General features: G+C 55.8%; 1 protein-coding gene across 1 annotated transcript in view; it reads right to left on the reverse strand.

Moving 5' to 3' along the window:
• The window catches only part of SPOCK1 (SPARC (osteonectin), cwcv and kazal like domains proteoglycan 1), a 480631-nt gene extending 469836 nt beyond the window's left edge, over positions 1–10795 (reverse strand). The window contains exons 1-2 of the mRNA XM_002710225.5: positions 10616–10795; positions 9978–10163 (exon numbers count right to left, since the gene is read on the reverse strand). Coding sequence (XP_002710271.1) covers positions 9978–10163 — 186 coding nt within the window. The 5' untranslated portion in view covers positions 10616–10795. The remainder of the gene's footprint in view (positions 1–9977; positions 10164–10615) is intronic.
• Positions 10796–12025: the final 1230 nt, after the last annotated feature.

Genomic DNA, 12025 nt, shown 5'->3' on the forward strand with positions numbered 1-12025 from the left:
CCTGTGAAAAGCAGTTTTAGAACGCCTCACACGTGACTGCTCTGAGGGAGAAACCCACGCGCCCGTATTTCCGAAGAGCAGAGCGAAACGTCAGAGCTCCCGAGCCCAGGCACCGCACCACAGAGGGAAGAGGGCAGAGTGGCAGCCCCAGACACTTACAAGTGGGAACAGCGTGGGTGGGTCTGGGCAACACCGGGCAGGGAGAGAGGCATCCACACAGCAGCGACGGCTGCCGGAGGCAGCACGGAAAGGCACGTGGAGGGGGCACAGAACGAAGCCACCCCTCTAAGGACCAGGGCCAGCTGTGCTCCTCGCTCCTCTCAGCTGACTCGCTGCCCCGTCCCCAGAACAGTGGCCAGCATGAACACGTGTAAAGCGTGCTTTCTAGATACCCCAGAGGGAGGGCTGCCCACGAAAGGAAGTCGGAGGTCAAACACGCCGGATGAACCACAGCCAGGACTTTCCCACTCCAGGACTGGGGCCCTGCTGCCCCCGCTGCCAGAACACCAGAGCCTCCTCTCCCCCCGACCCCGGCTCGCTCCTGCCTCCTCAGGACCCCTCTCGGGGCTCAGCTCCTCCCCCTCCCACGACCAACGCTCACAGCATCCGGCCTCCAGCTCAAGGTCCTGTCCTCAACCATACCCACACGCGTGGTTTGTGATGGTGCACCTGTTCCAGGGAGGTTCAAACCGTGTCTGTCTTCCTCACTCTGCCCCAGCGAAGGCCCGGCACGTGGCTAGCATCTGGAGAACACTGTGATGCCAACAAACCACTCTGCCCTGCATGAACTACGTGTTACTGTCTGGGTACTCCCAGACCACAGCCAAGCTGCTTCGGCTGCAGTGAGTTACAGCCCATGACGGCCTCCAACCATCTGCAACCCAGGAGCTCCCTTTGGAGAGAAAGAACAAAGGTCTGGCCAACCCGACCAGCATTTTCTGATTGGTTTGAAAACCAAACCAGGAGCTGGGGGAGTGCCTGAGTGCCAAGAAGCATCTGCTGGACCCTCTGGGAGCTTCCTCAAAGACCACAATGCCAACACCTTGCAGAACCAGGACCAAAGTGCAGGCGCCTGAGGGCACTGGAAAACCACAGGAACCCATGGACTGGCTTCACCACTGGCACTCTGTCCCCACGCAGCCATAAAGCCGGCCTGGGCCACTATGCAGGACAAGACATGGATTTTGCCTCTTGAGATGGGCAAGGGTAACTGCATCAAAGCTAACAATAGCAAGAGCACCAGTGAGGGCTTTGTCAACATTACAAGAGCCCTCACAACGAGGATTCAGGCACGGCATGGCACGGCCCACACCCCTGCCACCCAAAGGCCAGGAGCACCTGCTGGGTGTTGCACGCTCACCCAGTGCTCCCCCGAAGTGGGTGCTACAGTCCCAGTCTCACAGATGAGGAACCCAGAGCTCCAGCCGAGGACCCCAACTGCCACTTGGCAAGACTGGAGTGTGACCCAAGGTTAAGAGCAGACATCTACCCACGACCTGATCCAGACCCACGGAGACTTTCATGGATTCAGAGCCCGCGCCTGAATCGTGACAGAGTTGCATTTCTCTGCCAGATCTCCCATCTGCTGCCGTCCATCACCAGTGCCAATGACTGATGCAGTAGCACTCCCTTCTTCAAAGCCCGTCTGACTCCAGGAGTCAGCCCTCTGCAGTAGCCCTCAGCCCCCAGGTCTAGGCACTGGACACATCTGGCCTGGGCTGTTTCCCTCACTCATCCATCCTAGCATTCCCTCTCTGCACGGGGCTCTGCACCAAATATCTGGAGACACCCAGCAATATACAATAGTATATCCTAGAAAGAGGTCTGGGCTTAGAGACAGGGGCCAAACAAAAACCAGTTTTTCAATGCCTAACACTTCGAAGTTCTACCTACCAATGACCATAAAAGCACGGGTCCCCATTACGCTCCTCAAAGCCTTCCCTCCCCAGGGTTCATACCCAAGGTGTACATAGGAGGTGGTTCAGACCAACAGAAAGCTATCAACCACCTGCTGTGTGCAAGGCAACCTCAGACTTAGGATCTCTCTTTAGGAAGCATCCAGCTCTTAAAGAATCTTAAATGTAAATATACATGACTATGGACTGAGCCACAATACACCAAAGTCCTATAGGACTGTTGATATGTATGAAAAAAGCCTCCATTTATTGAAAATTAAGCCAGACTTTGCTTAAAGCTACACCTGTGTTAAGTAATTTATATTCTTGCCAACCCTGTGAGGCTGTGGATAGTGACTGGCACCTGTTCACCAGGCATCCACTTTCCCCTAAGGAACTCCCCTCCAACCACCTCCAAGCCATGGGACCCAGCAGAGGTCCCCAGCATCACACTAGCCCCAGTTCAGCCCTGGGCACACAACCAGGCCTACACAATCAGCATATTGTATCAGCTTGGCCTAGGTGCTGACTGACGAACGGATACTTAACGCAGATACACCTGGCAGGTCTCAATTCTGTTAATGCTATTTTTTGAAAGAGATCTGTATCTTTCATCCATTGGTTCACTCCCTCAAATGCCCCCAACAGCTGGGGCTGGGCCAAGCTGAAGCCAGGAACGCCCTCCACATCCCATGTGGGTGGCCGGGCGCCACCACCTGCTGCCTCCCAGGGAGTGCATTCGCAGGAACTGGGAGTCAGAAGCAGAGTCAAGACTCAAACCCCAGGACTCCAATACTGGTGTCCCAGGCTCTACCTCAACCACCGGGCCAAATTCCTGCCCCAGTTCAGGGACTTGTACTGGCCCTGTTCAGACATGAAAACAAGACGGGGACACAAATTTGTTGTTTCCGTGAGCCACTAAATGAACTACTCAGCCTGAGAACAAAAGCAATGAAGGCCACAGAAAAGCCCAAAGATGGTAGGCAGGAGAGAGCGAGCGACAGACACACTCAAAGGCCAGGTCCTGTGACGGATGTTGCGTCTGAGTCCAGCCCTAAATAAAGTCACACCGTCCCAGGATTTTCACTTACATATCAAACACAGCCCAGGTTTCAGTGACTTGCAATCTAGAGTTCTTACTAACAGAACAGGACTCTAGGCCAGTGCTGCGGCTCACTAGGCTAATCCTCCACCTGCGGCGCAGGCACCCCAGGGTTCTAGTCCCAGTCAGGGTGCCGGATTCTGTCCCGGTTGCTCCTCTTCCAGTCCAGCTCTCTGCTGTGGCCCGGGAGTGCAGTGCACCTGCATGGGAGACCAGGAGAAGCACCTGGCTTCTGCCATCGGATCAGTGCGGTGCACCAGCCACAGCGCGCCAGCTATGGCGGCCATTGGAGGGTGAACCAACGGCAAAAAGGAAGACCTTTCTCTTTCTCTCTCACTGTCCACTCTGCCAAGAAAAAAAAATAGAACAGGAAACTTCCCACTCAACAGATGAGGAGTCCAAGGGTCAGAGCAGATGCACCCACCAACGCTGTAGGTTTGGGAAGTGGGGGCAATGGTAGTGTGCACTCAGACCAGAAACCCGAGACTGCGGCTGTGTGTTCTTTCTCTCTGCCAATGCCGAGGTGCGAACGAGCAAGCTGTCTGCTGTGGTCTTTCCTTTCCTTCATGGCGGGCCTACTTCCTGTTTACCTTTACATCCACGGTCTAGCTTCAAGCAGGCATCTGTGAAGCCAGGGACTCTTGTTCTTAGCTGCACCTTGGGTAGGGGCGTGGCCTCTTGGGTGAAATGCCCGGGACCCACATCAGAGTACTAGATTTGATTCCTGGCGCCAACTCCAAACTCCACTTCCACGGCAGAAACTGGGGAGGTTGTGGTGGTGATGGCTCAAGTGCGTGTGTCCCTGCTGCTCACATGGGAGGCCTAGGTTGAGTTCCTGGCTCTCAGCTTCCACTTGGTCCAGCCTAAGCTATTGTGGGCTTTCAGGGAGTGGCCCAGTGCATGGAGCTCTGTCTGCCCCTCCCTCCTTCCCTTCCTTCCTTTCTCTCTCCCTTTACCTCTCCCCCCACCCCCAAATAAAATGATGCCTCTTACAATGCATTAAATGTGGCTAAAAATAAACTTGTAACCTTGTTCAAAGTATTTGTCTCTTAAAAGAAATTTCTTTGGTGTGTAATTATCTCACCTAGAGAGATGAAACCAAGTGAGAGCTTGGATCTGAGGAATTGCTCGAGTCAACTCAGCGTAGCAAAGGCAGAGTGAGTCATCCTGAACATGGTCACCTGGAGATTTGAGTGTGTTTGGTTTGAAATGGAAGAAGTGAATAAGAAATGATTTATTACAAAATGTCTAACTGCTTTGTCTCAAAGGAGACAAAATAGGTGAGCCAATGATTAGGCCCTATTCTTACATGGGAATATTATAGGCACAATTACCCATTTGGAGCTACTTCTTGTTGTTGTTTTTTTTTCAACGTTTATTTATATATTTGAAAGGCAGAGCAAGAAGCAGAAAGAGAGATACAGATTAATACTGATCTTCTATATGCTGGTTCACTCCCCAAATGGCCAGGACAACCAGGGCTGGGTCAGGCTAAAGCCAGAATCCTGAATCTCCATGCAGGTTCTCCAAGTGGGTGCAGGGGCCCAAGCACTTGGGCCATCTTCTGCTGCTTTCCCAGGTGCATGAGCAGGGAGCTGGATCAGAAGAGGAGGAGATGAGACTCAAACTGGAGCTCTGATACAGGATGGTGGCTTAAGCTCCTGCATTACAATGCCAGGCCTACTTCTTGATATTGGAAACAGCTCCATCAGCACACAGGAGAGGAGGTCTGCCCTGATCAATGCATTCCAGCTAAAGTCCAGCAACAGAAGTCACCTCTGTAGCCCTGGCCAGTCAAGACCAATGGGGTCTTTTCTCTGACAAGGGCAAACTGGAGGTCAGAGAGGTCAAGGGCACTCTTAGGCCTGTCAAATCCTCTATTGCTCCTCCATCATGGTCTCTGTGAAACAACTACTTTTTTTTTTTTTTTGACAGGCAGAGTGGACAGTGAGAGAGAGAGACAGAGAAAAGTCTTCTTTTTGCCATTGGTTCACCCTCCAATGGCCGCCGCGGCCAGCGCACTGCGGCCTGCGCACCACACTGATCCGATGGCAGGAGCCAGGTACTTATCCTGGTCTCCCATGGGGTGCAGGGCCCAAGCACTTGGGCCATCCTCCACTGCACTCCCTGGCCACAGCAGAGAGCTGGCCTGGAAGAGGGGCAACCGGGACAGAATCCGGTGCCCCAACTGGGACTAGAACCCGGTGTGCCGGCGCCGCAAGGCAGAGGATTAGCCTAGTGAGCTGCGGCACCGGCTGAAACAACTACTTCTATCAGCGGTCATCTGGCACGAGGGATTTAAGATGGTGGGTTCATTAAAGAGAGTGAGGCTCTAAACTCATTTATGTCTCCTTGAACCTGTTTAATCAAAATGATTTTCTGCTACTCTCGATTACACATCAAGTTTCTGTGGTGACAGATTAATGACTGATCCATAAACCACACCACTTCTCTTGTCACCAGTCCCACCGACTCGGCCAGCCACAAGTCTATCAGTAAGCCCCACTTGCATTCACAACTCATTACAGCCAAGAAGTGAAGAGCCAATGAGCAGATGAGAGGCTCACAGCCACCCTGGTTCTGAGCTGGAGGCCACCCAAGCCCACAGAGCACGCGGTACAAGGAGAAGGAGAGCAGGTCCATGCGCTCTCATTAGAATTACAAACTCAGGGCCCTGCGCGCTAAGATAAATGCCAGCCAGGCAACACTTGTGGTTCTTTGGGCCTGTTACAGGTAATTATCCGGGAGTTAAATGTCAGGGCCACTTTCATGTGTGCAAAAGAAAGAAAATGCCATGTTTGGTGTCAGCAACAATATTATTTTAATCAAATCAGAAGCTCATTATTAGGAGAAGGTAAGCCCTGACATGACCCCTGAGTAAGCTGTGTCCAAGCTCCCCATCCTGCTGCATCTTAGCCTCGGTATCTTCACTGTCTCCAACCTCACACAGCAAAGACGGCAACATGAGATGGATAGAGGCTGACTCCCCAATCCACAGCGTGCACCAGGAGCTGAGATCCGGACGGCCTGGTTCCAGCCCAGGCCCCTCCACAACCCAGATCCTTACCTGAACAGCAGACTTCACCGACCAGTAAACAGGGGATAGTAATGTTAGTACCATAGGATTGTTAGGAGCATTCACAAGGAAACAGTGCTCCTTAAATATCAGCTACTATCTCTTCTTGCAATGCCTTAATCTTTTCATTATCCCCAGCAAGGCTAAGAAAAAACTTTTATCTAAATAAAGAAAACAGAGTAACAAAGACTGGTAGGACCCTTAAGTTAAGGGACTGCATCCAACACACCAAGGTTAGAGAACATGTTTACTCTCCCTTACAGCTCAGTGCCTGCCACGTGTTGGGATGTGTGAATGTACAGACGAATGTAACAATGAGCAGAGAATATTTTCATCACAGTAATGGTTATTCAAAGCCAAGGCCAAGTCAGATTCAGAAAAATGAGAATTGCCACATCTTGGCCCTTCTACCTCCAACCTCTGACAGCTGGAGATGGAAAATCATCGTATAATTTAATCTAAACATCTGCCTTTTTCATACTCTCATTTTAATATTTCATTTGTGCACAAAGTCCAGGACTCCACCTGCCCAAAACATCTCAATTACTAGTGTTTATAAAAGAATAATGACCAAACTAACAGATCACAAATACATTTAAGAGAAGTCATTTGAATTTTGCAGTTATTTCTCCTGAATCCTCAGCTCAAAACATCAAGCCATGGAGCAGCTCTGAAGGTTTACTTCTGCAAATGAGAAGCCAGTGCTTACACACGCAGAGCAACAGGACAGTGAGCAGAGGCGTCGAGGCTGTCCCCACCCAACCATCAGGGAGCGTCAAACACAGCTCCCACCAATACTCACTTCCAACTGACCCAGTAACAGCAGCATCAACTCCATGAAAAACGTCCTTAGCTTTCAGTTTCCCAAATTCAAACATCATTTCCAACTCAGTAACTCTCCTCCAAATTCAACAAAGTGAGAAGATGAGAAGTGTTCTTTCAAAGTGAGTTTCAAAAACTGACCAGCATCATAACAATAATGTCGAGACACGGCCTTTCCAAGTTATCAGCAAGCACGGGCTTCAACAAAACAACTGAAACAATCCGGTGCTTTGGCAACCTCTGGCAAGGCCTGGCTCCATGAGAATGACCCACTGTCTGCCGCATTGCTCCCTATGGGAAGCAACCACTGAATGAATGGTCCCAGGTGATCCACACTTTGTGGTTCTCCCAATAAGGGACCCAGTTGAAGACACTTGGCTTGCTCTGAGAGCACACCTGGACTGGGTTTCCCAGCACTTTAAAGATGTTAAGAACATTGGCCGGCGCCGCGGCTCACTAGGCTAATCCTCCGCCTACCGGCGCAGGCACACCGGGTTCTAGTCCCAATCGGGGCACCGGATTCTGTCCCAGTTGCCCCTCTTCCAGGCCAGCTCTCTCCTGTGGCCCGGGAGTGCAGTGGAGGATGGCCCAATACTTGGGCCCTGCACCCCATGGGAGACCAGGAGAAGCACCTGGCTCCTGCCATCGGATCAGCGTGGTGCGCTGGCCGCAGCGCGCCAGCCGTGGCGGCCATTGGAGGGTGAACCAATGGCAAAAGGAAGACCTTTCTCTCTGTCTCTCTCTCACTATCCACTCTGCCTGTCAAAAAAAAAAAAAAAAAGAAAAGAAAAGAAAAGAAAAAAGATGTTAAGAACATTAAATGGTCTGAACCACTTTTACTATTAGAAGACTCCAGGAAGCACACAAAATGGTTGCTGACTGCAGATGTCTGAGTTTTTTTTAAATGTTCAGATGTTTCCGTCATGCTGGATCAAACATTTCTTACACATGTGCTGCTGAGGTGGGCACTGTGGCTCTGCAGGCTGAGCCACCACTCAGGAACCTGCATCCCTCACTGGAGTGCCTGGGATCCATTTTGTCCCTCTGCTTCTGATCCACCTTCCTTCTAACGCACCTGGGAGGCAGCAGGTGATGGCCCAAGCACCTGGCTTCCTGTCACCCATGTGGCAGGCCCAGATGGAGCCCCTGGTTCCTGGCAGCCAGCCCTAGCTGTTGTGGGTAACTAGGAAGAGAACCAGCAGAAGGAAGATCGCTTTGTCTCTCCCTCTAACTCTGCTTTCAAATAATAAGCAAATCTTTTACAAATACCTATGTGCTGCTAAAAATCTTAGTTTAACACTAAAACAAACCCAGAGAAGCAGTGCACTGGAGCATAAAAGCAGTTCTCATGTTGTTAAGCCCTGAACACATTTACCATAGTAAAGAAGTACTTCCTAAACATCGTAATTACCCCACAGATTTGCTTACGCTAGGACACGGGTTCCCAGTACTCACTCCAGAAACGCAGGAACAAGAGCTACAGGGGAGGTGCCTGGTGCACCCAGATGGCCGTCATCATCAGTCAGGGTTCAAGAGCCACCGAATCAATGCTTAAAAATACCACCACCACCCAGAACAAAGGCAAGAAAGGAAGAAAAGCCCAATTTTTTCTTTTTAAGAGGAAAGCCAAACAGGAATTAGAGGTAATGCCCAGCTCACGATGCACGAAGATTAGGAAACCTCAGACAGACACAGGAGCACAGTAAATGGTTCCAGAACCCAGAGAGTCAACCGGCTCAAACGTATTCAACCCAACCCAGCTGCCAAGAGCACACCTGCAAAGGTGGCTCCTGCACCCAGCAGCCTTCCACACTGCCCGGCAACCCATTCCTACCCCAGTCAAGCTCAGGAACCCAAGCGTCTGGGTCTGAGCACAGTTCTCAGTACTGGGCTAAGGCAGTAAAGGCAGGGTTCCTGGTGGTTAACGGGGCGGGTCAGAGACGGAACCAGGTGTGGGAGGAAGCTCCCTGCAGCACACAGAAAGCCCTAGGTTACCTCAGAAGCTCACAAAATGTTTCCAAATCCCCTTCTAAGAGAAGCAGGCCAGGCGGGCTTGGAATGAGCAGAGACGCAACGCACAGAGGGAAGCCCCCACTTCTCACGCAAGGTGCACCTGTTCCCTTGCAAGAGGGCCTGCAGAGGCGCTCCCTGTCCCCACAAGGGCGGGACCCCCACACACACACCTCTCAGAAACCTGTACACCATGCCCTGCTGAGGACACGGGGCTCTGGCTACGGTCCGGGTCTTTAACACGCGGTTGAAATTTCTAGTTTAATACCTAAAACTGCTCCATATTTTACAACACCAGCAGGGCTCTGGAACACAGAAGCGTTTCTCTGCTTGGCTCCTAAACCTTGGACACTCTGACTGTAGGACAGCTCTCTGGGCTAGGAATTCCTGGTGCTCCGGACGAGGCGGGAGAGGAGAGGGGCTCGGCCTGGCCCCCGGGGCCGCCTGGGGAGCGCGGGCTGCAGCTCCCGCCGCACGGAGGGGACGCCCTCTGCTGGGCAGACCGCGACAGGCGCCTCCCGCTCCTCACCCCGGGGGCCACCTGGCCAGTGGGGCCGGCCTCCGGGCGCAACCTGGCAGCATCGGCGCCCCGGGCGCCCAGGGTCCCCGCGGGCCTCCTGCCCCACCCTCCCTTTCCAGAAAGACCGCGAGGGTCAAGACCACCGCTCCCTCCCCAGCGTATCAGGCCCACGGCTACGACGCACACGCCAGCCTCCTCTCACACCTGCCACACCTGGCCCGCGCTCCCCCTGACCTCTCCAGCCCGGATCCACCTGACGCCCCTGGCCGGGGTCTCCGGGCGCCAGGCAAAGCCAGCCGCCCCCCGCGGAGAGCCCAGAAGCCCCCGGGGCCTCTCCCCATGGGTGCCGGCATCGGTCCGCGCCAGGTGACAGCCCCGCCCCCCACCCCCGGACTGCAGCTATGCACACCTGGACCACAGGTAACAGGCAAGCGCACCGAGCCGCCCAAGTTCTCTTTAAAGTTGCTCGCAAGCAAGACGCACAGCCCAGGGCCTCCGTGGAGGTCCGCCCGGCCCCGCCCCGGTCTCCCCGCCGCGCCGCGCGGTACTCACGTCTCGGAAGCGGTTCCAATACTTGTCCCGGTCGTACTGGGACACGGTGCTCAGCCACTGGTCGTTGTCCAGGAAATGGCCGTGGTTGGGGCCCGCGCCGCGGGCCAGCGCGTCCAGGTGCCGGCTCTCGACTTGGAGGAGGCACCAGGCGGCGGCGGCGGCCGCCAGCACCGCGACCGCCGGCATCTGCGGGACAGGGCAGGGGCTGTGAGCGGCGGAGGCCGGACACCGGGCCGTCCTCGCACCGCCGGGACGCGCGCCCGGGCACCCAGGGCCCGGCCCTGGCGGAGGCGGCTGCGTCACAGACCGCCGGCCGCTGTCCAACTACACGGGAGCCCTCGGCGCGGGTCCCCGCGGGTCCCCGCGCGGCCGAGGGCTCCAGGACCCCTTCCCGAGAGCCGGCGGCCCCGGGTCCGCAAACTGCGCTCCCCCAGACGGACCCAGCGCGTGGGGGACATGGGGGCACCGGGCTCTGAGCAGCAACGCCGGGCGCTGGCCAAGCGAAGCGGGGGTGCCCGCAGCTGGGGGGGGGTCCCCCTGGTCCCCGCGGCCTCGGCGCAGGAGGGCGCACGGAGGGAGCCCCAGGCCCTGACCCTGCCCGCGCCGAGGTCCCAACTACGCCAAGTTGGGGCGCGTACCTTGGAGGCCGGCCCGGGTCCCCGCGTCCGAGTGCTCGAGCTCGTGTGGTGCGGTCGCCGGGAAGGCTGGGCGCCGACTCGCCGCCCTGCGCTCCTGCCACCTCCCGCCGCCGCCGGCGCCGCGCGTCCGTCCGCTTTGTGAGCCCGCAGCGCTCTGGCTGCGCTCGCTCCCCGACTCGGGCGCGGCGTCGGCGGGCGGAGGAGTCGGGGCGCGCGAGCCGAGGCCTCTGGCGCCTCCTGGCGGCCGCGCGCTGCAGTGCGGCCCGCCCGACAGCCCCGCAGCCAGACCCTGGCCTGGCCGGGAAGGGGGTGCTGCTAACGCAGGACCAAGGATATAAGGCAGACAGTGCTGTGGCATTCTCGAAAGGAGGGAAGCTCAGAATCACCTTGCTAGGCAAAGGAGAGAGCTGCTTGCAAGTAGGAATCCCGGGCTCTGGCCTCCACCTGCCGAATGAGCGGCCCCCAGGGAGAGTCTGCGCTGTGAACAGCTCCCAGGTGCCCCTGCCTGAGAATCCCCGCCTCACGTTCCCAGGGCGGGGAACAGCTGCGCCCCCCTGTCCCAGCCGTACTCCCGACCGTGCCTCCGCCGCCCAAGCCTGCTGCTCCACGCCCACTGCTGCCAACCCCTGCAGGCAGCCTCCATTCCTAGGCCCTGTGTCCTCACCTTGACCGTGTGGGTCTCCCATGGCGTCTGCCTCTGTCCGCGCCAGCCTCCTGCGTTTTCCTAGGGGCAGGAGTGGAGAGAGGAAGACAGGACCCAGAGGAGCATCGGAGGCTCCCCCAGAGCACCGGCTCCAGACACACAGCAAGCGCCCACGCGATGGCAGGTGAATGAATGAGTGACTATATGGCACCCAGCCTGTCTGAATGTGATGTGTGATGCGTTCGGTTGGGGGCTGTACCGTAAATGGTGCGCTGGAGGGTGATCGTTTAACATGCAGACACTGGATTAGGGTTTTCCTTAAGGACATCTGCGAGCTGGGGTGACCCCAACATGCCTCTGGCGGATCTGTATTGCTGGAAGGGAGAGAGAGGAGTGAAGTCGCATCACCCAGGGTCTGCCTCATCTGGGGACTGTCGGCAGACGACAGTGTCCCAGGCGTTTGGAGAGGGGCAGGGAACTAGAACCCACAGCCAGAATGCCTCCGATGGCCACAGACACCCACGCAGGCGGCGGCCCCCGTCTCTGCCCGGCCCGACAGCAAAGCTTCTCCCAATAGCTGCCCCAGGGGTTGCTTTTGCATCCTCCCCTCCAGTTCAGTCTTCAACCCCGGGACCTGCCTGCCATCCCGGCAGCCTGCGCTCCCCACTCCCGCACTTTGGTTTCTTTGGTTCCTGGGGCGCTGTCACCCCCGTGGTCACTCTGGCTTCTATCCCAGAGGCTCCCAGGCGCTGGGCTCTCGCCATCCA

The sequence above is a fragment of the Oryctolagus cuniculus genome, chromosome 6 (assembly GCF_964237555.1).
Source record: "Oryctolagus cuniculus chromosome 6, mOryCun1.1, whole genome shotgun sequence".
In the NCBI taxonomy this organism is placed as follows: Eukaryota; Metazoa; Chordata; class Mammalia; order Lagomorpha; family Leporidae; genus Oryctolagus; species Oryctolagus cuniculus.